The sequence below is a fragment of the Perca flavescens genome, chromosome 15 (genome assembly GCF_004354835.1).
Source record: "Perca flavescens isolate YP-PL-M2 chromosome 15, PFLA_1.0, whole genome shotgun sequence".
NCBI classification, from domain to species: domain Eukaryota; kingdom Metazoa; phylum Chordata; class Actinopteri; order Perciformes; family Percidae; genus Perca; species Perca flavescens.
The window spans coordinates 23,682,883-23,710,123 of NC_041345.1; the positions used below are offsets into that span (position 1 = coordinate 23,682,883).

At 39.3% G+C, this 27,241-nt stretch overlaps 1 protein-coding gene across 1 annotated transcript; it reads left to right on the plus strand.

The window, feature by feature from the left end:
* The first annotated feature begins 283 nt into the window (after positions 1–283).
* LOC114569968 (glutamine-rich protein 2) lies at positions 284–22,958 on the plus strand. The gene is made up of 18 exons (XM_028600144.1): positions 284–910; positions 9,643–9,834; positions 12,017–12,257; positions 12,644–12,729; positions 12,868–12,989; positions 13,556–13,652; positions 14,937–15,197; positions 16,550–16,672; positions 17,077–17,145; positions 17,227–17,391; positions 17,504–17,622; positions 18,361–18,426; positions 18,636–18,737; positions 18,991–19,173; positions 19,798–19,948; positions 20,699–20,810; positions 21,221–21,349; positions 22,732–22,958. Exons 1-18 carry the CDS (start codon positions 494–496, stop codon positions 22,863–22,865), a joined length of 2,769 nt encoding a protein of 922 aa, XP_028455945.1. The 5' UTR covers positions 284–493; the 3' UTR covers positions 22,866–22,958.
* The last annotated feature ends 4,283 nt before the right edge of the window (positions 22,959–27,241 follow it).

The window sequence follows — 27,241 nt, forward strand, 5'->3', positions numbered from 1 at the left end:
AGTGGGGTTTGTTCATATATCATGCATAGCCTAATTTATACATAAAACAATGTAGAAATTGATCCAGTTTTGTGTACTGCAGCATTTGCATATTTTTTTACATTAAATGTTTTCCCTTATCCCCTTTAGTGTCTTGCCTTAAAGCAAAGCCGGTCTACCTATATTAGAAATTCTTTGCTTAAAGTTTTACTTAGAAGGGTAATTCACTGTACTTCCGGTGAATGCGTCAGTTTTGACGCAGCTGCGGTTGCTGTTTTCTCTTGAACATTATTACATTCTACAAACAGCCACAGGGATTGTCGCTGCCAGTGGGATGCCGGACACAATTAATAACGTTAGAGAAAGACCGAAGCTACATTCATTTTTTGCTTTATCAAATATATTTTCGCTATTAATCAAGACAGGGGTCGTCACAAGCGGAATAAGTTAGCTAACGTTAAAATATAGCTTAACTTTAATTTATTAACAGTTGCGTTCTCACCCACAAAGAAAAATGTCGGAGGAGAACATTAGCTTGTTTCAGTTGTTGGATTTAGCCATCGGGACACCCCAGAGAGGAGCTGTCAACTTCAGCGCCCTACACGCCCTGCTCCACGCTGTGCTCAGGCAGCTGGATATCCCGGAGATGAAAACCCCGTTTAGGGACACTCCTACCGGCGACATACACCCTGAAGCTCTGGTGGGTGACCACCAGAGCATCACCACTCCCCAACTGGACCACGAGACAGAGGAGGACCAGCACCAGGTGCACAGGGACATTTCCACGGTGGAGCACGAGGTTCAGCCAGACATCGATTTGCAGGAGCGGGCAGCCTCCTCCTCATCTCCGACCCCCTCCTCCGGTCCCGCGGCAACCGACCAGTGGAGGCTGCAGTCCCGCATCCAGACCTGCGAGGACGGCGTCGCCAAGGTGAGAGCAACGACTCACTCAATCAGTTGGCTATCGTTAGTGTTAATATGCTAGCTACATGCAAGAACTTTTATTCTATGAAACAAGTTTATATATATATATATATATATATATATATATATATATATATATATATATATATATATATATATATATATATATATACTGAGGCCTAATACACAATTATACTCCCCAAATTGAGTTTGAGTTTAGTTTATTTATGAAAGGGGACAGCGCAAATTAATAAAACACATGATTTCCCATGGGTTAAAAAAGCCAGAAATTCACATTCAAAGTAGACTTTTATTCATATTTTCCAAAATCAAAGTGCAAACAAAGTGACAGATTCTAACTTTCTATCAGATTATCAATATTACACACACACACACACACACACACACACACACACACACACACACACACACTTACTGTTTTTGTGTTCTTTCTTAATATTTGGACAATTTGCATTGTGATGCTTTGGCAACATTGTTATTGAAACTTTCATGCCAATAAAGCCCCCCTGAATTTAATTAAATTGAGAAAAAATAAATACATAAATATACAGCAGTGGACAACAATAAAATATTGTAGTAGAGTTTTTATCCCACTGTATAACTGCTACACTCACAAAATGGACTGCACATCATTCTGAAAACTTGAAGCTCAACAACAAGACTCCAGACCCAGATGCTCCAGACTGATAAACTCTCAGCACAATTCTATTTTTACTCAAATAGAAATTCTAAACAAACCATAATAAATAATGATTTACTTTATACACTTTAAATTGTCAATCCTTAAGATTTCAGATTGTAAGTGAAAACAATAGAATTCTGCTGAGAGTTTAGCAATGTAGAGCCTAAAAATAGAATGAATACCAAAATGTATCTATGGTCTGGAGTCTTGTTGTTAATACATAAGCTTCAAGTTTTCCAAACTGTGTGCATTTAGTTAGTTCTGTGTGTGTAAAATGGAGAAAAACTGTATTACAGCATTTTTTCCAGGAATTTCACCACAGACCCCTAGTTCGTAATAATGCAAATTAGGCATGGGCTGGTATAACATTCTGACGGTATGATAACCTTCAGGAAAAATATCACGGTTTCATATCACAGCTTTAAAATGTATTAATTTTTGAAATGTCTGTGTAAAAAAAACATTTTTTTTCTACATTGAACACGATGTATATTATTTTCAAACACACTGCACACTGGCAGGAAGAGGGACTTCTAAACTGCACTTTCTGTCCTTGAAGACTCATAAAAAAAACTACTCATACCTTAGGAACGGTATGACAGAAAATGTTAGTGGTTTTGAAACAGTGACTTTTTCAAACCACGGAATACCTTGAAACCGGTAACCGGCCCATGCCTAATGGAAATATATAAATATTGCAATACATTCATCAGTGGGCCATAGTCTCAATCACCATTGTGTCACCTCTTTCAGCGACAGTGACCTAACAGACATTTATTTCAATAAAAATCTTCAAGATTATCTGAATACTTCCTCCCCAGCCCTGTCAATTGAACTTGCGTTGGCCTTTTTGTCCCAATGGATGTTCCAAATGTATACCACAATTTATTATATAAAAGTGGATATTGTTAATTGTTTCATACAAATGGGCTTTTAATATTAAGTTTGGTTTGGTCAGCAATCATACTACTACTACTGTACTTGGAGTGAAGCTGAATGTTTCAACCACTGTTATCCATTACTTTTAGCTCAACTTTTAGTTCAACTTTTAGCTATTTTAACAATTTAAAATACTTATACTGTTTAAACTACTTTTAGCTAATCATTCAAACTGTCCAGTCATTACTTTCAGCTAGTTATTTCTCCCATTTATTCATTAGTTTTAGCTAAACGTCTGTGCTCGCTTGCTAACTGGTTTTCACACACTCCTGCAACATGTAGTGATCATGGACTGTATATATGTGGATATAGTCATCCAATCAAATCACGATTTCTATTTTTTCAAATTTCCTGGCAACTGCAGGAGTACCCCGGCTTAGGAATCACCGATATACACTACAAATAGCCATAAGAAATAAGAAAAACTATTTTTCATCCCAGATCTTACTGAAATGTGAACTCAGTAAGAAATGAGCTGTTAATGAGGTTGTCCTCTGCACAGTTCATTCAGTATTTTAATAAGGAGTTAAGGAGTTAAAATTCGGTTATATCCTTTAGTTTTCTTTGCACATAAATGCACATTAAAAGGCGAATTCCTATCACACAAAACATAGGTGCGCACCACACCAACTTTTAATTCTCACGACACTTAAAATTGAAACTATTATTTTCATTTTTGACTAATCTGAACTATATATTTTTTCAGTTAATCAATTTATTGTTTGCTCTGTATCTGAAAACAGGAGAAAATGCCATCACAATTTTCTAGAGCTCAAGGTGACATCAGCAGTCAATAACACAAAGAACTTCACTTAGGAATTCTGTAATGAAAATTTTACCATTTAAAAAGCTGGAAACTTCCATTTGGTCAGAATTTTTGTTTGAAAAATAATTTTAATGTTTAATCAATTTTCAAAATAGTAGCTGGCTAATTCTCTGTTGATCAACTAACCGATTTGCAGCTCTGCACTATAGATTATCGCCTATGTTAGGACACAATTATTCAGCATGTTAAGACATATTGATCGTCCTGGATAACACACTAGTCACACACTGTTTTCTAGTGTTGAAATGTGCAGCTGTGATAGTGGCAACACCCCAAGCAGTGATGTCACAACAGGCATTTTGCTTTTGTCAGATGTTGAAAACCCCGGGCTGTGACATCACTGATCAGGGGTGAAACATGCATCAAAATGTTAACCCAGGTGAAGCAGCACAGCGGCATTTTAAATGTGATTTAGTGTTGTAATTCATCCTTATCCTGCTCACCCTTTTTGTTTGGTTAAATAACATTTTCTTTAAAGACTGAAAGACGTCTGAGGCAGCAGCTCTTATTCTTCTCATCCATGTCTGGCGTGCTGTGGAGAACTTTTCAGCGTGGTATTAAGCTGTTGATGACAGCACAGGACAATAGGAGATGGGCGCCACCCTGACATCTCAAATGACCCCTGTATTACTCTGTTCAGGTTTCTGTCAGGCCGCTTCCAAGAAAGAATGGTGGATCTTCAGCGTTCAGCAAATTGTCAGCTTTTATCTTAGAAAGACAAAGACTTTAAGTGAAGGAATGACATGAGTTGGATTGGTGTTAAATAGGGCTGCACAATTAATCCCAATTTTATCGAAATCGCAACATGGACCAGTGCAATATCCAAATCGTGGGGAATGCCGGGTGATATTTTGTTAAACTACAAATCCCTATCCTACAGACTAAAGAAAAAAATCTTTTTGGTACAGTTCTTCTCACACTATAATCATCGCAAATGTTTTAAATTATAAAAAATGTCAATGAAAATGAGAATAATGATACAAAAATGATCATTCCCTCCAATATCAGGAATCATATCGCAATCGCAATATCAGTCAAAAAATAATCAATCAATTAGATATTTTCCTTAAATCGTTTAGCCCAAGGTGGAGGTGTTCTTTGGGACATTGTCCAGACCTGTAGTCACCTTTTCCTACCCCCGTCCTCCTCCTCCTCTCCGTCCGTGTGATAGGGGGTAATTAGTCCCCTGCAGAGAGGACTCTGGTTGTCAGGGGATGAATAGCTGTCAGGTGAAAAGCGGGACATCGGGCAGGAGCAGGTGCAGCCCGTCTGAATCATTCATGTCCTCTCTCTGTGGGCATCGTCCGGGTCAGCTGCCGTATCCGCTGACTTAACTATGGTGAGGTGACCCGGCCAGACTCGTCCACCAGTGTCTTCCCTCTGAAGGCAGAACAGAGGGGACAGAACAGAATGGCTCACACATTAACCTGTCAGAGGATTTGTTTTCATAAAACGTTAAAATGTTGACTGTGGAATAGGGCTGGGTGATATATATAGGAAATCAAATATCACAATATTTTTGACCAAATACCTCGATGTCGATATAGCGACGATATTTTAGGGTTGACTTTTGGTGCTTTTACAAAATATTTACACAAAGCCATTTGTGATGAATAATCATTAATGATGTGGATATACTGACTAAGTGGGTAAAGGCAAATAATAGAACAGCTAGAACAGTCTGGAAAGTTCAGAAAATGACATCACTTGTAATGTGTAGGCTCCTACTGTAATGTAGCCTTCAAAACCAGGAAAAGACTTATATCATGTTACAATATTATGATATCCAAAATCTAAGACAATATCTAGTCTTATATCACGATATCGATATAATATTGATATATTGCCCAGGCCTACTGAGGAAACTCTTCCCCCCCCTTCCCGTGGTGCCTGATGGGACTGTGAGAACAGCAGAGTGACGTTTGTGGATCAAAGTGCACCAACAGCCAGCCCCAGTTAATAGCTGACTGTTGGAACTGAGGCAACAGCTTGAAGAGTAACAGACAAAGCTTAAGGCTACTTCCCTGAGTTATGACTGCTGCCCAGGAGGTCATTTTTCTGGGCCTTATCTATGGGGTCTTATCTTTAAAGTACTTTTAAACCGTTTCAGAATTTTCCAATTGTAATTTATTCCAATGTGAGTCTCTTTCTAATATATTTCGCCCCCCCCCCCAATAGCCATCCCACCATATAATGTATCCTTTTGCTTAGAGCTGAAATGAGAAGTTGATTAATTCTTCAGTCAGGGAAGAATCAGCTATTTTAAAAAGCAATAATCATCGAATAGCAAATATTTACTGGTCCCAGATTCTCAAATGTAAATATCTGCTGGTTGTCTTTGTCTTTAATAATAATGAATTAAATACTTTTGAGTTTGGACTGTTGGACGGACAAAGAAAAACTATTTTTCAGACTTTATGTTGAACTTTAGAAAGCTGTGATAGGTATTTAAAAAAATGTTTTTCTTCAAAGTACTGCTTTGAAAGATGAATCTATTAATTGAGAAAATAATTGGCAGATGAATCAATAATGAAAATAATTGTTAGCTGCAGCCCTACTAGTGTGGTGCCCTGTGCCGACGTCAATCAACACGCTGTAAAACAAACCTCAGTTCTGTCAGTGCTGCAGTTATTAAAACTATCCATAAAGGGACACTGGGAGAAGAGAAGTATTGAGAATATTATCTGGAGGAAAGCAAAGCGTCATTTTGAAGACAGCCAGCAGATGATGGCATCAGGATTCATGTCCTCGGCCATTGTCCTCTGTAAATCCTCTGCACAGCCCTGCAGTGAGCACATTTCTTATTATATAGTTTTCTTTACAACTGTGATATATGGACATTTGACATTATTAAATACTTAAAAAGTGCATAGCCCACCTCCACAAACACCAGACCAATATACATATTACAGTGGTGTGAAAAAGTGTTTGCCCCCTTCCTCATTTCCTGTTCCTTTGCATGTTTGTCACACTTAAGTGTTTCGGAACATCAAACCAATTTAAACAATAGTCAAGGACAACACAAGTAAACACAAAATGCAATTTGTAAATGAAGGTGTTTATCATTAAAGGAGAAAAAAAATCCAAACCATCATGGCCCTGTGTGAAAAAGTGATTGCCCCCTAAACCTAATAACTGGTTGGGCCACCCTTAGCAGCAACAACTGCAACCAAGCGTTTGCGATAACGTGCAATGAGGCTTTTACAGCGTCCTGGAGGAATTTTGGCCCACTCATCTTTGCAGAATTGTCCTAATTCAGTTACATTAGAGGGTTTTCGAGCATGAACGGCCTTTTTAAGGTCATACCACAACATCTCAATAGGATTCAGGTCAGGACTTTGGCTAGGCCACTCCAAAGTCTTCATTTTGTTTTTCTTCAGCCATTCGGTGGTGGACTTGCTGGTGTGTTTAGGATCATTGTCCTGCTGCAGAACCCAAGTTCGTTTCAGCTTGAGTACACGAACAGATGGTCGGACATTCTCCTTCAGGATCTCTTGGTAGACAGCAGAATTCATAGTTCCTTTTATCACGGCAAGTCTTCCAGGTCCTGAAGCAGCAAAACAGCCCCAGACCATCACACTGCCACCACCATATTTTACAGTTGGTATAATGTTCTTTTTATGAAATGCAGTGTTCCTTCTCGCCAGATATACTTGGACACACACCTTCCAAAGAGTTCCACTTTTGTCTCATCGGTCCACAGAATGTTGTCCCAAAAGTCTTGGGGATCATCAAGATGTGTTCTGGAGAAATTGAGACGAGCTTTGATGTTCTTTTTGCTCAGCAGTGGTTTCTCCTTGGAACTCTGCCATGCAGGCCATTTTTGCCCAGTCTTTTCCTGATGGTGGAGGCATGAACGCTGACCTTAACTGAGGCAAGTGAGGCCTGCAGTTCTTTGGACGTTGTTGTGGGGTCTTTTGTGACCTCTTGGATGAGTCGTCGCTGCGCTCTTGGGGTAATTTTGGGCGGCCGGCCACTCCTGGGAAGGTTCACCACTGTTCCATGTCTTCGCCATTTGTGGATAATGGCTCTCACTGTGGTTCGCTGGATTCCCAAAGCTTTGGAAATGGCTTTATAACCCTTTCCAGACTGATAGATCTCAATTACTTTCTTTCTCAATTGTTCCTGAATTTCTTTGGGTCTCGGCATGATGTGTAGCTTTTAAGGATCTTCTGGTGGACCTTACTGTGTCAAGCAGCTCCTATTTAAGTGATGCCTTGATTGTGAACAGGTGTGGCAATAATCAGGCCTGGGTGTGGCTAGAGAAATTGAACTCAGGTGTGGACAACCACAGTTATAGTATGTTTTAACAAGGGGGGCAATCACTTTTTCACACAGGGCCATGATGGTTTGGATTTTTTTTCTCCTTTAATAATAAACACCTTCATTTACAAATTGCATTTTGTGTTTACTTGTGTTGTCCTTGACTTTTGTTTAAATTGGTTTGATGTTCCGAAACACTTAAGTGTGACACACATGCAAAGGAACAGGAAATGAGGAAGGGGGCAAACACTTTTTCACACCACTGTACATACATATTTTTTTTTTTTTTTTTTTACATATACACATTTTAATACTTAAATTACATAGATTTCTTAATTTTAGAATTTGTATCAGGTATATTTTTTTTTTCAAATTTTTCTTGTATTTCTAATTATTATAATTTATTACACACTAAAGTTTTAAGCGAGTACGTCACACTGCATTTCACTAAGCTTATTGTTTGAGCTTGTGACAAATAAAACCCTTACAAAAACAGTACTAACTGGGTCTGTTGCCACCTTGGAAATCGGCTCTTAAAATGATTCCTGGTTTTAGGTTTCGCTCACAGAAATCACAGAAACCTGTAAACTGAATCTGATGACGTTTTTAAACCTAAGGCTGAGAACCAACACTTGCTTCTGGGATAATGTCGATGATTATAATGATGATGACAGAGATGCAGACAATTTTTGATGAATGAATTAAAAAAAGATATATAACTGTATCAGAGCAAAAATATTGCTGATTTAGGTTTCATTTTGCATGAAGCAGTAGTCAACATAAAGTTGTAGTTTGCCGAGTAGAAAAGGGAAATAAAATAAAATAGTCCCGGTCAGTAAAAGGTCACACATGAGTCATGTAGTGTGACGGCACTTATTAACAAAGCTGTTAGTGATTCATGCTGTCGATGAAGACTGTGACGCTCTGGGGGTGGGGGGGTCGCTATGCATCACTTCATGTCCGGGCACATTTGACACAAGTTAAACACCGACTCACATGTAGCTCAGGAATGTGCTTTGTTTCAGTTGGGAGACACACACACACAAACACACACACACACACACACACACACACACACACACGTTTACTCTGCTAACGAACCCCGACAGCCTCACAGGAAGTTTAAATAACCTGGTTAAAGACGGAATCACCAGCCGGAGATACACATGTGGAACAAGTGCAGTAGAGCCCGACTGATATATCAGCGGGCCGATTTTATCGGCCGATATTAGGCATTTTCCAAACTATCAGTATTGGCATTTATAATGGCCAATAAAAGAATATTAAAAAAACAAAATAAAAACGGATGAAACACCTTTCAACCATGTTCTGAGTGTTGGCGTTGCATAGTTTGTCCACCAGAGGGCGCTCTACAACGTCCCTGTTGGCAACACACGTGTTTAACCCTTTAAGTTTCATATCTTAAGTTTATATTTTTATACATTTTATTTATCAGAACTTTAATATATTTTGATGTTCCTATGTTCTGTCGTGACAATAAAACAAACTAGTTTTTTTTAAACTGCATTATCATATTATTTTAGTGAGGACTCATAAATAACTACAAATAACTAATGTTAGGGAAATCTGTTTATGTTTTGTTACGCGTTTCTGGATTTAAAATATATATATATATATATATATATATATATATATATATTTTCGATATATCGGATTTTTAAATCACCAAATATTTGTATCGATATCTGCCTTAAAAATCCATTATCGGTCAGGCTCTAAAGTGCAGCAGCTGGATTGTGCTTCACACTTTGTCAGCATCCATTCAAGTCCTATCTGTTGGCATTGGGGCCAAATGTCAGAGGGATGTTTGCTGTAAGTCAGATTCCTGAGACAGAGTCAGATTCCTTTTTTTTTTTTAAACGAATGCTCTCAAAGGAACCTCAGATTCCTCGGGGAGATCGAACTGAGGCATTTGAGCCCAACATCTAATTTAAACTTTATTGCCAATGATTGCTTTTTTAAGTGTCTGTCTGTTGTTATTTTGCAGGCCATGAAGCTAATTCAGGAGGTCCAAAGCCAAAATCTGAAGAATCTGAAGAAAGAGACACAGAAAAAAATTAAAAAAGAGACAGAGGAAGGGATGAAGGAAGAGACAGAGGAAGAGACGGAGGACGAGACGGAGGAAGAGATGACGGAAGAGATGAAGAAAGAGACAAAGGAGCTCCGCCACCAACAGAAGGTGTGACTGTTCAGTAATGGAGGCACCGGTACAGGATCATTATTAAGATTTGGCTACTGATCAAATATTCCTCTCACCACTGTGATGAAAGTCCAAAGTAGTTTTGACATAATGAAATTGGAAAAATGAGTTTGTGGGTGAAGAGAGATACAATAATCTTGGGTTATATAGTTAGATTTAAGATTTATTCCACTTAAACTAAGATAAATAAGTTAAGTTAATTGATAGAAAAGAAATGTTTGGATTGTTGATTAATCATCTAAGTCAAGCACAAAAGCAAAACATCCCCCGGCTTCCAGCTTTCTTAATGGTGAGGGTTGGCTGCTTTTTTGCTTGCTTTGGATTTTGGATTGTTGGACAAAACAAGTGTCACCTTGGGCGTCAGGACATTTTTCACCATTTTCTGACATTTTACAGACTAAATGATGAATCAATTAATCCAGGAAATAATCTGCAGATGATTAGATAATGACGCTAATAGTTAGCTGCAGCATTAACCCTCCTGTTGTCCTTGGGTCAAATTTGACTCATTTTCAAAAGGTTTCTATATCAGAAATTTGGGTTTCTTTCAACCATATTTTCAAAAGAAATGTATAGAGGCCAATATGTAAATGTTAATTATACTCAACCTATTTTCATTTATATATTTGATTACAGTGTCACACAGCTCTGGTACATTTATGCTAGTAGATCGTTGATCAGCTGTCTCTCCGTGAAGAGAGAGAGTGAGAGAAAATGGTGCACAACAGATCAGCTGTTTTTCCGAAGGGACAGTCAACAAGTCGGCTCTTTAGATCAAATCGTGGTCACCACTACGTATTTTCTTGTCTTTGTTTTTGGTAGTTCTTGTGTTTGGTGTAGTTTCATCGTCCATACGACTTTGCGATTGACTTTAGTCGGGTCTGCTTCGTGGAATGGATGATTAAGTTAGACTCAATATTTTCTGTTGAGATGCTGAAGCACTGACGTTGTGCTATTATTGTGGTAAGCTAGTTTGATTTTGCAGTAGACACACTGTACAGAGTTTTCGTTTTAATTACGTTTGAACTGATTCCAAACTTTGGACACTGTCATTTTCTCCAGCCTGTCTCTTCTCTTAGCCCCTCACTATTGTAGGCTTTTCCCGGTGCTTGGCAGCGCCCAATACAACTGTGATTGGTTTAAAGAAATGCCAATAAACCAGAGCACGTTTTCCTCCCATCCCAGAATGCTGTGTCGAGTAGCCAGACCTTCCTCCGCAGCGCTGTGGAGGAAGGTCTGGCAAAGGGAGACCAACCCCCGACCTGACACTGCATTAGAAATAGTTGTCACATGGTAAAAGGTGCCTCATTTTGTAAGACTGTGAATCTTCAGAGACCAGCCTCGACAGTTCCAGTGCCAGTTCATGTCCTGGGCACTGCCAAGGTGCTCTTGAGCAAGGCACCAAACCCCCAACTGCTCGGGGGCGCCTTTCCATGGGCAGCCCTCTCATTCATCTCTCCATTAGTGCATGTATAGGTACTGAGCATGTGTGTGTAATTCAGGCCTGTGTGTAATGTGTATAATAATAACAACAGAGTTAAAACATTGTAATTTTCCTTGCAGGATTAATGAAGTATAAATTACTATTATTATTATTATTGTTGGTTCAGTAGTTGAAGCTGGTGTCAGCCCTGGGCCTTCCTGGGACTAGTCTTAAAGTCCCCTGTGTTTGCTCCATATTCATCCCTCAGTCCATAGACATGCACTTCAGCTGAACCGACATTAAAGACATTAAAGCAGGGGTTCTTAAACTTTTTTCAACAATGTACCCCCTTTGAAATATTTTTTCAGCCAAGTACCCACTGACCAGCGCAAAATATTTTTGTAGAAAAAAAGAGGTACAATGCCACGCTGCACCATCAGTTTCTGATTTACTAAACAATAACTTTGTAACTGAAAACACTTAAATGCTATTTAAAATTTTAAGAATCCATCATTAAACTTGCACGATTATTTTAGGGATTATGCATGACTGATCTTTTCAAAATAAACATTTATAGGCCCTGAACAGCCACACAGGTGTTTTCATTTAACCTAGCTGATCAGACCTCTTCCCAGGACTGTGTGGACGGTACAGACTGATTGATTGACAGCTTCCTAAACCTCTTTGTTGCCCCTGTTAGGGCAGGACAAGTGACACCTTTATCATTCTTACACCCAGATGGCCACGGAGCGTCCTTCAGTCCCGTCAGGGCCACCACAGCATCCTGCAGCAGGCCCGACAGCTGCCGGCGCGCCCCTGGCTCAGGAGGCCAATGGCTCGGAGACGGCGGAGGCCCTGAAGAACATTGGCAAACTGACGGAGGGGTTTGGCAAGCTGGAAGCTCGTGTCGCTTCACTGGAAGAAGATAAGGTGGACCAGTCACAGCTGATGCACCTTAAAAAGCTCATCACTAACCACGGTAACTTCATATCACCTGGTTATGCCCCTTTAGTTATCTAAAAGTGTATTAGTGTTGACTGACTTAAAGGATCTAAACATGTTTTTCTCAGTCAGATTCTCACCATAAACAATAAGGTTGTACACGAGCAAAACACTTTAGCTTATTTTAAATTAAGAGAGTTCTGTCTTTTTTGGTCTGTGTGTGTATAAAAAAAAAGGAAAAGACAACCATATATGGAAGAATAACTTGCATACTTACATACATACCATGCTACAAGCTAAGTAAGCTAAATCTCATGTATACAGTACGTAACTATGAAAAAGTTTTTTTCTTGTAGCGGCTCTTAGCCTGGTGGATCTGTTACTTCACTGACTTGTACTCATGATGTCATGTTGTACATTTAGATTCCAAGGATGCATTGAATAACCTGATGGATCAGCTGAACCAGCAGCAAGCTCTAATAGACAGCCTGATAAGGGACCGGGATAAGGTGGGTAAGAGGCAGCAAAATACCATCCAGAGGGGATACCTGCTTTCTTAAAACTCAACATCAGCACCAAACGCCTCAGTATCACATACACACATGTATTCTCTGGTCCTGGTTGTGATACAATGCGTCTGTCCAAAGCTGGACACGTTTACGAAAGTGACTGGCTACGACAGAGAAACCACCTCAGAGGCAGCTTCAGGGAGCGAGGAGTCAGACAGCAAAGACTCTGATGAGCTCAGACATCAAATATTCTGCCTCAGGTAAAGACAGGTGGAGACACACAGGGAGAGGGATCAATCTCTGGAATATATATCTACAGTAACACAGGAGTTTTTACAATAACATCCCAGCCACAGTTAATAAAAACTCTTAACAACAACCTTAAAAACTTAAGCAGGCAGGAAATATGCAACAGAGTTTTGAAGAACACTGAAGTGGATGTTCACAGTTGCTGGTAACAAAAAGTGACTTATATGTTGGTTGTCTATCAGAACTTTTAAGCCTCAAAGTCTCAGTTTTAAACATCATATATAGTTAAAAAAAATATTTGATCAGAGATATGTACTAATTACAATCTATTTGTATTTCTTCAAACTAATGAAATACTTTGTGTTCCAATTGAACAGTGGAGAAAAATGCAAAGTTGCACGTCATCAGTGCTAATTTGTCACATTATAGAAAACTGAACTTTAAAGTCACACTTTTTAACAGAGTTTTGAGAATTCTATTCCTCATTTATGTGAGTGTGAGCATTACTTGAATATTGGATCTCTCTTCTACACTTGTTTTCGTTGGTCCGTGTTCATGTGCGTACCCTCATGTCCAGGAAGTCTGTGCTGAAGCTGGAGGACGACATAAAGCAGCTGAAGGCTAGACAGGCTTCATCTATGGAGAGAGCAAAAGACCGACACCTACAAGATCAGGTCAGACAGGAGGACAAAATGCTGAGAGACAACAAACAAGGACACACAGGGTTATAACGTGAAGACCCAGCTATCTACCAGCTACCCAGTTATTCTGCTGCAGCACTGTCAGGCCTGTAACTCGGAAGCTGCACTTTCAGTCAAACCTGCTCCACTTACAGCAGCAGCAACTTAGATCTGCAGTTCCTTTTTAAAATACTGCCATTATTTGTTTCTTCATGTTTGAAGTTTAATATTTTCCTTTAAATCTGAATAATTCAATTGAAGAATATAAAAATGGACTTGAATAGAGCTTATTTTCAGCTGAATACTAGTTCACAGTGTCCCTCTAGTGACTACAGAGATAAAAGAAGGGGAATATATGATAGTTTGAACTTCTCTACTGTATTGGACTTACAGTCAGCAGGTCAACAATATGTCATCCTGTGTTTACAACTTGTTTTCACTGCCTCAAATTCATGTTTATTCATGTTTAATATTGAACCCGGTTCTTAGATATTTAGAATAGGAAATTAATGAAAAAACAACATTTCCTTCAAATTAATTTACGAAATGATGCAACTGATGTTTTAAAGCTACAAGCTGAGTTGAGTAGTCCTGCATTCATCATTTGGAAATAAATGTTCAATTTTAGTTAACAAGTTGTAAAAGTGCAAAATGCATTGCAGCACTTAACATGTATTGCCTGCAAATGGCAACTTCCATGTCTTCACCTGCAGGTCTAAACAGCTGCTGCTGTTACTTTTACTTTCATACATGTGGTGCAGCATGGCTTTTGTAAACCTGGTCTGACAACAACTAAAAAAGCCTCGTCCTGTGCAGAATCTGCAGCCTCCCAAGCATAGACTAGTTTGAGTTACATGTAGAGCTGGGCGATTTGTTTCCCTAAAAAAATCTGCGATTTTTTTATAAAAAACTCGATTTACGATATATATTATTATATAATATTTAAAAAATATATATTTATTGTATTTAATTAAAGTGCATCAACATAAACAAAATTGCAAAGGCAAACCCTTTCTCTAAGTGAAAAGTCACTGTGCAGTGTGCAACAAAGATTGTTAAACATCCAAATTATTTATACTGTATTTGGATTGAAAAAAAATCGATTTTTTGAAAATATGAATCGATTTGACCTACCAACTCGATTTTTAAATCAAATAGATTTTTTTCCCAGCCCTAGTTACATGCCATCATATCAACATGCATAAAGTTTTTAATAAAAGCCAAGTATCAGGCGGCCATATATCAGTCTAATCTGAGTTCTCTGCCCTCTGACCTCAGCTGGATGACCTGCGAAGCATGTTGGAGGACATGATGCAGTCCTTGACCTGTCAGCTGTCCGATGCTGGGCTGGATGAGAGCAGTGATAGCCAGGGCATCGGTCAGAGTAAAGATCAGAGATCAGAGTTTACCACCAGCACAATGAACACTGGCAGGAAGCTCAGCCTTCTGTTCCAGCACTATGAGCAGCTGCAGGACACAGTGAGCAGCCTTCTCCAACAGCAGACTGGAGGCAGAGCAGGGCCACTGAAGGACATAGAGGCAAGCTAAATCTGTAGCATAAGACCGTTGGGTTCACCAAAGACAGGTGTGTGTGTATTCCGAGCTGATTCCCGCCATTAACTGTCAGGAACAAACTACTGTAATGAGCTCTGGACTGTAGACAAATACTATACGCTCTGTTAGTGATACATTTAACCACTTTTGGGCAAAATACTGCTAGCTACTGTACATCTATTTCCCATCCCTGTTTATCCTGTTCAGGCTGGGAGGGTAGAGCTTATCCCTGTACATCTGAGAAGTGGGGTGTACCCTGGTCAGGTCAACAGTCTATCTACTTAACTTTAGACACTCCTATAACAAACTTTAGATCAACAGTTAAAAAAAGGCTCAGAATTGATGCACCAGGATCAGAAATATACTCTTTTTTTTTTATTCCACACTATCTTCTTCCTTGTCAAAACCTGGACTCCTCCCCTGGCAGTTGGGTGGGTGATTGGGGTGTGTTATGCTAGCAGCAGCTAATGTAGCCTGCAGCAGAGATGAGCTGGGGGCTACAGAGGTCTGGTAAGATCACTTCTTTCAAACTCCACACAGTACTTTTTAAAAAACTTGTAATCTTCAACCAACGCTGACTTGTGTGACATCACTTGAGGACATTTATCACACAGCTCCCTCTGGAGACACAAAATGCTTTATACTACTTTTAAAAGATGTGCAGCACCTGGAAACACACTGAGGGGGAAAATCCCCTTTAAGCACGTTTGTTTTTCATGGCATTTTTTTGCTAAATCATTTTTGTCACATAGATGGGGTGAAGTGGAAAGATGCCTTCAACAAAAACACAAACATAGGTGTGAGGAATCAGTTTTGTCAAACCGTGGATGACACAGAAAGACACGTCGTTTTGGATGATGAAATAGATTTTTGAACTCCAGAAATCCTAACACTTGGTATAACACTAGTGTCCAAGGCTAAACTATAAGCATACATGTAGACTCTGGTGAGGACTGTCCCAGGTGAGAATCGTAGAGGTCCTTAGTCCACATGTGAGACATCTTCAACAAGTCCAGTTGCCTTTGATTCAGCACTTGTAGATATCCCATGACCCAAACGCACACAAACGTACTACATGTGAACTCAGTTTAAAAGGAACCAATACAATACAATACAATACAATACAATACACATTACAGACATTTGATATCTTGTAATGCAACAATGTGAAATGTGTTTTTTTAAATATGAGATTTGGTTAATGACATGAATTTGCCTCTCAATCAATAGGACAGAAATTAGTGTGTAATGTATAACTGTGTGTGTGTGTGTGTGTGTGTGTGTGTGTGTGTGTGTGTGTGTGTGTGTGTGTGTGCGTGCGCGTGCGCGTGGCTCAGGACATGGAGCTGGTGAACGATGTGCAAAAGGCGATCCTGCACCTTCAGGCAGAGTGTCAAAATCTGCATGAAACCACCAGATGTCTGCACGAGGACAACAGACAGAAACAAAGCCACATAGAGGTAAACAACAACTTTCTGCATGTTTTTTTTTCTTCCTCTCCGTATTTAATTAACTCTATGTTGTTTCAATTGACTCGCGATTACAGATGTCAGATACTGTAGTAACTTTTCAAAATGTGAAAATGTCTAACTAATTGGTTTGACAGTGTAATAATACCTTTTGAAATAATCAATTATCACATACTTGTATTACTTTAAACGTTTTTGTTGTAATAATGATATTGATACTGAAAATATTAGAAAACTCTTATTATATTATTTATCCATCCACTCAACACTGAATATGATTGGTTCCAATCTGACTTTTGACCCGTGAAATCGAAGCAGCATCTACTTGTTTAAGTCCTGTAGAAGTAAAATTAGCCAATAATCATTGTTAAATATTACTGTTTTTGTTTCCATAGGAGCTGTACAAGACGACAGAGGAGCTGGGGGAGAAGAAGGCCGACAAGGAGATGGTTGAGAGTGAAATCGTAAGTAACTCACTGAAGGGTCAGCCTGTGTCTTTTTATCCTGCCTTTCCTGAACCTCTTGTTGTCTCCTCACACCTGAAGAAAGCAGATAAATTTGCTCTGGAGAGCAAAGTGAGCCGTCTGCAGTTTGACTCTGTGACAGAGCAGCTCAACGCCATGTTCCACGAGCTGCTGAACAAGGTGACCGGTCACGAGCAGGACTGGCACAAAGTCATCGACAAACTCTCTACCGAGATGGAATGTAAGGTAAGTATCTGAGGGCTTTAAATGTTCTTCTAACTGTGACATCCCCGGTGATACATGTGAGGGGTTTGTATTTGTGACTATCTGCGATGTTTGACTTCCCATCTCTCTGCAGTTGAACAGGATGGAGTTGGACTCTGTGAAGAAGCAGCTGGAAAATCGCTGGAAGAACATCCATGAGAAGCTGCAGGCTCAGGGGGCTCCAGAGCACGAGGATGCTGCTGGTATCAGAAAGTAAGTGGTAACATCACTCATCATTAATTTACGTGTGTGTGTGTGTGTGTGTGTGTGTGTGTGTGTGTGTGTGTGTGTGTGTGTGTGTGTGTGTGTGTGTGAAATCCAACTTTCTTAGAAACTACCAGCTAGTGATTGACTAAATCAGGTTGCACTATTGAAACCATAGAAGTACAAGACTTAAGTGACGCATAAATGTGTTGCTAGGAAAAATCTTTTGGCGCCATCCAATCGAGCAATCAACCTTGTAAACACCAAGTAATTACAAGCTGTAACATAACAATAGCAATGCAATACTATGAAATACACATGGTAATAGCCAACTATTTGTAAAAGTAGGCATAACTTTGTTTTATTTTTGTCCGCATACATACATAATGTTTTGTAATTTTAGGTATATTGTGTTATTTTTGTTTATGAAGTCAGTTACTGGGTGTGTTAGTAACCAATAGTCTCTAGATGAGAACTACTTTAATTTAATGTTACGTAAATCTCTGCTGGCTTCTAAAGTGTTTCTTCATGGATTTAAGTAGAACTTGTATATAATGATATTCCTCCTGAAGTCTACTTTAATATCATTTACCACCCAAATCTCCATCTTAAATGTTCCCTTTGTGTGACTTCTACTGAACACTGAGCTCTTATTTGACTCAGTCTTTGTATTACACTTTAATAAAAGCATTTGGCAGACATGTGTGCTATGTTCTTCCATATCCCTGTCTTTGTGTTTATTTCCAGACAACTCGTGGACAGATTTCACTGCCTCTCCTGTGACCGACCTGTTGTCATGCACACCCCCGGACAGTGAGTCAATACTGATAACAGGGACTATTATTTATATTATTAGATCTACACACTGGATATATATTCCGAGTTATAGATATTTGCTATTTATTTTCAGTGGCTCTTTTCTAAATTATTCCTCAGATTATAAAATAAATTGACTTCATACAGTACAATATCACTTGCTCTCTAAACTCATCTGCTCTTGTGTATGTTTGTGGCAATAAAAGGCATCTGGCGAAGCAGCAGTCCACTCCTGGATTCCCCTCACACAAGTCCATCAGGCCGTTTACTGTTTACGCTCTGGAGCAGTTTCGACAGCACTACAGGAGGTGAGATCAGCAGAGTTACTGCAGTTTACCTCCACTCACTTTATCTACTGTGTCCTCTGTTCACCAGCAGGGAGCGCAAGAGTCCTAAAATCATTATTTAAACAAACAGGACCATAAAGACACGTTTTGTGTCATATACTGTAGATGTATATGTAATTTAGAAACACTGTACACAGTCTCATCTTTCAGACATTCAGAGCATATGTTAGTTTCTCAGTACCTGATCCATTGTAAGCTGGTGTTGCCGTCTCAGTCTGAAACCAGGGTCCAACCGCTACAACTTTGTGGTAGCTGGCTGGAGAAGGGAGCAGCTCCAGAACAGCCATGCTGTGATGTGCCAGCAGATAGAGAGCATGCAGAGGAAACACGGTGACAGTACCGCCAGCCTAGGCACCGCTGGCGACAGCCTGATCCAAAACCAGCCGGGAGTCCTGAAGTGAGTCAGGGACAGGACAGGGGAAAGGGCAGGGCAGGGCAGAGGACAGGGGAAAGGGTAGGGGGAGAGGACAGTGGAAAGGGCAGGGGAGAATACAGGGGAGAGGGCAGTGGAGACGAAAGGGGGCGAGGCAGAGTCACTCTGTTAGATGTTTGAGTCTAAAGCCCCATTTGGATGAGATTTGTCTGATTTCAATATCGCCTGCACTGGTTGAAATCTCTCCGGAGCACACACTGTATGTCTGCAATTTAACACATTTTTTTACTATAAAAGCAGCCTAATGACACTGAGAGGGAGACATGTAAGCTTAAGGCTTAGGATAGGATGCCACTTCAATTTAAGCATAAAAACATGAAAATGAATTAGGATATAAAATAAAATAATACATTTAGTGAATAAGAAGAGCATGAGAAACAGCATCTACAACAATAGAAACGGTGACTAGAAATAACTATTTGCATATTAATTGCAGGAATGTAAAACAGCAGTTCAAGATCTTCTCATTCCTATCGATCCAAATCTGAAAGTCTACATTGCTGGAAACAGACTTTCAAAAAAAGAGATGCTGCAGACCCACAGTTTCTCTGTTCTCTCATGTCACCATGTTTCTGTCTGACCGAGCAGCGAGCGGATCTCTGAAATGACGGACTACAGTCACCTGGCCGCGTCGCGGAGCTGCGGGGGGAGTCACACAGTTACCTTGGCAGGCCAGCGGCGCCCCGTCCTGCAGTACATGAAGCACAACCCCCAGACAGAGGTGGACGCTGTGATTCCGGTACTGATAAGAGTTTTTCCACTTTTTATTCTCCAGTGGATATACACCACAGTGAGAATCAGAGTGACGGTATTTATCTAAAGATATGGTCTTCAAGGATAGAAAAATTTAATAATTCTAATTTGTGGGATCATTATAGCACATATACAGTAAATTCTCCTGCGCAGCTATCTGTTGCAGTTTTTGGGACTTGTTTGCATTCTAAAAATCCCAGTCATACAGGGTACCCACACATCCTGGAGAACCTGGAATTCTTTTAGCTTTCTGGTCCTGGAAAAGTGTGAAATTTGTCCAAAGAGTTCTGGAAAAATATTGAGTTTTCCTGAAAAGGTTACTTGTGTGTCTTGTGTGTAAACAAAAATGTCACATGCTATAGCTAAAGTAAGAGAGAATTGAGAGTAGAATTGGTATTATTGAGGCCTCTTGAACGTTTGTTCTTTAGAGTTTAAATGTGTATATCTATAAATAACTTTGCAATCTGTGTACTTACATTTGATACTTCAACTACATGAAGCTGATGCTATTTCTGTACTTTGACTTCAGTAAAATTGTTAATGCAGGACTTTTAATTGGATATTTGTCCCAACGTGAATTCTTCCCTATGAAAAGAAAAGACTATTTATCAGATGTTACCGGCTGTCACCTATCCATGAACTGCTCTCTCTTTGTGTGTGTGTGTGTGTGTGTGTGTGTGTGTGTGTGTGTGTGTGTTTGTGTGTGTGTGTGTGTGTGTGTGTGTGTACTGATTAGTCGGAGGAGGTTGATATCATCGGACTGGACGGGCATATTTACAAAGGTCGCCTGAACGCATCTACCATCAGAAATACAGAAACTAAACTACCTACAATCTCTACCAAAGACGGTAAATTCATTCTATTGAAGGAGAAGACATACTTTATTAATCCTGCTAGGGGAAATAATATGTAACCCTAACTATTACAAATATTTATAACAAGTTTCTATATTCTATTTTACCATCTTATTATATGATAACCAAATGTGTTGGTGGCTCTTTCAGCCTTGCACCCTAAAAACAAAAAAAATGAAAGCCTGGGTGGTTTATGTGAAACATGAGGGAGGGATTTCACACCTGCTGAAGCTCTCAGAGTCTCTGCCTGCCCTTTGCTGTTGAACATGATTCACGAGAACATATATTATTGGGTGTATTTTGGCTGTTAGCTGAAAATGTCAAGGTGAGATACAGCTGGCGGGGTTTGTGGTTGTTGTTGTTAACCCTCCCGACATGTTGCCCTGTTCCTTTGATGGCTGCAGGCATGTGCAAAACCAAAGACAAGGCCAAGTGCTCCCCGTCCCACAAACCGGCTTCTTCTCCGGAGCTGGGACACGGCCCTCTGGTTTATCCGCCCCACAGTGCCAAGAGTGCCCAGTGCAGCCGCTCAAGTGAGAGACACACGCAAACACACACACACACACACACACACACACACACACACACACACACACACACACACACACACACACACACACACACACACACACACACACACACACACACTCTAAGTTCAGTGTGTAGTGATACTTGTCCGGACAAGTCACCCTGCTGAACCGATCCCTGCATTTTCAAAACAAAAGACAAAGACGTCACACCGGGCGAGGACCCCTTAGTGTGAATCCTGGATAACTGGTGTCTTCCGAATCAGGTTTATTGCCAAGTAGGGATTTTTTCCACATACAAGGAATTGGACTTTGGTGTTTTGATGCATTACAATTAAAATAGTAAGTCAAGAAACAAAATTATAAAATCGAAACATTTACAACTATCAGAGAGCGCATACCTCCGCCAAGGCCTAATGCCTTATGGCACAATGTTAACGAAAGTGAAAAATAATGACAATCAAACGAACCGAAAACATAACCTTAAGTAATAGGTAATAAAAACATGAAAAGGATGTAGAAGAATAGGTAAGATATACTGTATATTTGTTTTTAAAATGAAAAGAGCTGTGCAATATGCCATGTGACATATACAATGTAGTCACATGGCTAGAGTAGAAAATGAAGCCGTGAAACAGAAGGAATAACATCAAAATATTAAAATAAGGCTGACTGATGCACATAAAAACGTTGATAATTTACTGAGTTAACAGCATGTAAAATAATATGCAGCTATAATCCTCATTCTTTTAGCTCATAGTGTGGTAAACTGTCTCGATTTATTTTGTTAAAAGTCTTGTTTAGTATCCATAGGTGACACATGGTTGTGCAAACAATGTTTCTTAGGGGACTATATATTTTATTGTTGTAGGGATATTTCAATCTGGATCAAAGTGGTGGAACAATGCCTCTAGCATGAAAAAATACTAAAACAAATATTAAGAATATAAACCTGCTCCCTGTGTTGGGATTGATGTGCTAGTTGTGGAGCATTAACTCCACCTGTGTGGGGAGTAGAATTAAACCCACCTTGTTGCTGAGTGGGGAGTATTGGTTGTAGTTGCCTGTGTACACGCTGAGGAAGGGCGCTGCCCAAAACGTCCACTGTGTGGCAATAAACTATCAAATTGGAATGCTGTCCTAGTAGCTTTATTTATGAATAGAAAATAGAAAAATACAAATAGAAAACATCAGATCAAGCCAAAGATAGAGGCACTTAATGTATATTTTTAAGACAGCATTTTATGTCCATGTCCATTTGAAACAAGATCAATGTCCAAACTCAAAGCGGGACATGTGTGTCAGTGTGAAGGTGCTCGCGTCTCACACACTCCCACACACCCTGGTACGTCTCACCTGAACCCCTTCCTCCCCTCCTCTGTGTCCAGCCTCCAGCAGCTCCGGGCGGGACTGGCCCGTGTCGGCTCTGGGCTGCACGTCTCAGCTCGGCTACGTCTCTCCGGTTTCAGCTGCAGCAGAGAGCCTGAACGCAGAGCCTACTGCTGAGCTGCTCAACCTGTAAGGGCCATCACTTAGCACTCTACTGGCTTTCATATGTAATTAACTTGTAACCTGCTTTGATCTATTTTTTAGTGTACTTTTATTGATTTGTTGCTTATTGTTGTAATGTTATTTTTTTTTTTTTTTTTTTTTTTTTGCACTACATGTCCCATAAATCACCTGTCAAACACTAAGTCCAGCACTGTGCCGTCTCTTTGGATTCTTTTTATTTTTTAACTTGAGTGTCTGTGATCGGCCACTTTAAATATTATTAAGATAATTATAATAACAATTGAAAACCGTGAGACAGCAAACATAAAACTAACGCCTCTATTCATAAAAACTTTAAATTTTAAACTTTATCCCGATTTTCAAGAAGCACACACTACATAACTAAATCAATATACAAACATACACAAGACAATATCTTGATAAAAATACATAACAAATTTAAGTAGATATAATAAATTATAAATAATAATACATTAAAAATATAGTTAGTAGTCCCGACTTAATCCCACCATACATACATAAAGATTAATGGCTTTATTAAAGGATAATTCTTGTCTTTTTGGATATTTTCCGTCTTGTCAACAAATCCCATGTGCAGATCTAAACCAACTTATTAGTCCTTCTCTATAATACTGTCTGACTTCCTGTCTGCGGCTCTTAGCTCCAAGCCCACTGGTTCCTCCTGAAGACGTAAATCTTTAAAAACACAAATACAGTATGTAGTTTGAATCATGCATTTGTTGGGGACTATTTTCAGCAGCATTAATCCACATTTGGGATTCCAAACCAGGGGTACTTGTACCCCAGGGGGTACTTCTGCTGTTGCCAGGTGGTACCTGGAAATATTGTGGAGCAGCTCAACTAATAACAAAAAATATAGAAATTATAATTTGATTAAAAGAAAATAACAGCTGTAACACCTGAACACTAGATGTTGCAGTTATGTAAGAGTGCTTGAAATCTAGTTAGCAAGCGAGTGCATCCATCTAAACAGGTAGTTAGCCAGAAATAAATAGCTAAAAGTAATGGCTAATCAGCTGAAAGAATTAGCTTAAGATACTGCATAAGCGGCTGAGATAGTTAGCTTAAAGTAGGCCTACTAAACAGTTCAATTAGTTAGTTTAAAGTAATGGATAAGTGGCTGAAACATTTAGCAATCTAAATAATGAAGTCGTATGAAAAAATTATCAAAATCCACTATTATGTAATAATTAGTGTTATACATTTGGAACATATGCACATTAGGAATGAATGAGTGGGTACGGGCTGTGTTGGTTACTTAGCCCAAAAAGGTTTGGAACCCGTGCTCTAGTGAGTATTTGTGGCTGCAGACTGTAAAGCCAGATTTAGTTGTAATTAAACTTTTTAGTGGTCACTACTTATTCTTTCATGTTTTGTTAAAAAAAACATATTCATTACTAAATCACATTAGTTGTTTGTAATAATCAGCTTAAGTCTACAGTGCACAGATCATATTACAGCTTTTTTTGATTGCTTAAGCACTATTTTAAAAACATGGAACTGGTTTTTCAAAACACTACCCACAATCAGCAGAACACCTCAGACCCTTTGCAAAATGAAACACTCTTGCAAAAACTATACACTAATTTATATTTTATCATTTATACCATTTGAAACAACGTTTCATATGAACACGTTTGAATTAGTTACCCACTGCTGTTGCTAACCTAAAACACTTAGAGTACTGTAAATGAAGTACACAGAGAAAGTGCAAATATACAATAAGTTTACCAAACACTACACAAGACCAATGCTGCAGACTGAGGAAAATAGAATGTATTTCTCTCCATATACCCAAATCAGTCAACAGGTCAAAAATGGAGAATCACAAAAAGCCTGTCCCAGTTTTCATACAGCTACTACAGTAGTCTGTATAACACTGTTAGCTCAGCAAACAGACAAACATAAAATACTGTATGCAGTACAGGTTACTATTACAGTAAACAAAACAGCAAACAAAATAAAAGATATGAAAAAATATACTAAATACTAGACTTACCTGCTGTATTTTTATAGTGCTTAAACCTGATTGGTGTGTCTACAATTAAGCATCCATGTGTTTGCATACCTGATGCTGTGTTTCACAGATCAGCTCATAGTTGTGGTCATTTGACAGTCTTTGGAATTGCAAGGAAGTGACATCACGATATACTTCTGTGTCTAATGTCTACAAGTGTGTTTGGTATTTTGCAAATCACTGTGTGTATTGTTTTGCAAAAAGTGCGAGGCTGACATTGTGCTTATAGTGGTGCACATCTGGGCCAGTGATTTGCTCCTTGAGTGTAAGGTTTTGATAATTGTGTAATACTTTTGTTTTCAGTATGTGAACAATCGGCAAAAAAGGATGTTATGTTTCTCAATGGGAGGGGCGGGGTCATTTAAACTGTTCTGCACTGAAGCGATGCAAAGGCTCATGGGATACGGTTTCTGTCCTAAGTTAATGTTCTGTTAAGCTTTTGGGTGTACATTTATGTCATATGGGTTTTAGTTTTGTGTGGTTGATCAGGTGTTCATGTTTAGCTACATTTATTGTTGCACCATGATAGAGACCTGGGTTGGGACTGATGGCATCTGGGGCAGTGTCAGTGTGCATTGCCATATACATAGATTGGACATCAGTAACTATCTCTTGATTAAAGTTTTCCACAAATGCTGCGTTCCAGGCAACTCTTAACTCGTGTTTTCACAACCTTCTACCCGTGAAAGTGCCCTGGAACGGCAGTCAAACCCGTTAAACCCAAACTTAGCAACAACAACAAGATCGTTGTACTCCCAGTTACAGTTTTGACGTCACACACACATACAACAACAATGGCGACCCCTGTTGATGCTGTACAGATTAACAGTGAGAAATAGAAATAAACATACATAAATGGGCAAAGTAAAGTAATTCCGCACATTATAATCAAAACAATACACATACGATTGTGTATACTACAGGTTATGTTTATTAAATGATGCCCAAAATATGTTGCTGACTAGAAATCGCTAGTATCAGCTAGCGCTAGCTAACGTCAATGGTGGGTAGCCGCTATCTAACACTAACGCTAGCAAGAAGGGTTTGTCGCGACTTTGCCTGGAACGCTACCAAGTCGTGAGTCGTGACTTGAAGTCATAATTTACGGGCAGAAAATTGTGTCTGGAATGCAGCATTAGTACAAAACATTGGAAAGTTACAATGTTTAATGTGTATTGTCTTTGTCTATTATTTGGAACAATGTATTGAATACATTGTTCTTAGAGTCATTCTGTCATACAGGAAAAACAATATTTATATAAACAACTTATTTCTTTAGTACGATAAGTAGCCTAATGTTATGTTACTTTGCATGTTTAAAGCTATAGTGCGTGCATCCACATGATACAAGCCTTCCGTGATCGCCTCCTCCATGCACTTGCTAGCAACCAAGGAGGACACGGAGGATTAATAAAACATGACGGACTCTTCAGAAGAGGTAATTATCTTCACTTGATTTTCTGCATGCGAAAGTCGCCGGACACCAAAATCTTCTGAACATAGCCATACTGAGAAATCCAGAGAGAGTTGTGTGGAGCTGATAGTCTTAATTAGCTTTGTAGCAACTCATTTGGCAATGGCTTGAATGTAACGGACGTTCATTAATATCAAAAAGTTACGCACTAAAGCTTTAACTTAACATGCTTATTTTAGACATGACTCCAGAAAAAATAATTTCTGTTTACTAATGATTTTTAGTAACGACTACTAATGTAAACTTTATTATTTATTTGTCTACTGCATCAACTTACCGCTCTGTGTTAATACAACTTGACCTTTCAACTTAGGGCCACCAGGCTTGCAATATACTGGGGGAAACACTAGGATCTATATATCAGTAACATGTTGCTGTAACACTGAGTAGAGTAGAGCCCTGATGTAAAGTCACATGCTTCAGAGGAGACACACTTGGCTGCTCTCCTCAACACCAAACAACATATTTGAGGAAGCCAGAGTAATAAAGGGTGTTGTTTGCATCAACTGCCAGCATTGTGTTACAGGAGGTCATCAACCTGAGTGTTGCATCATATCAGGGGAAACCCATCACTACTACACAACATCCTGTTCACAGAAACATCAGGCTGGAAGGACACGTTGCCCAGTAAAGATGAAAAGGGAGCGGTGAACTTTACTTTGAGGTGCAATCACACAACTCGCTCCAGATCATTTCCTGACATTGAAGAATTTGGTTTCATGTCGAGGCTTTTCAAGTCTGTGGTTTATGTGTCGGCAGATTCCCTCATTCTCAAGTATTTTATTTTGAAGACGGAAAGTACATTTGCTCATTAATCGATTAATCGAGTATTTCCTTTTTTATGCTACATTATATTTCATCTCCACTACATAGT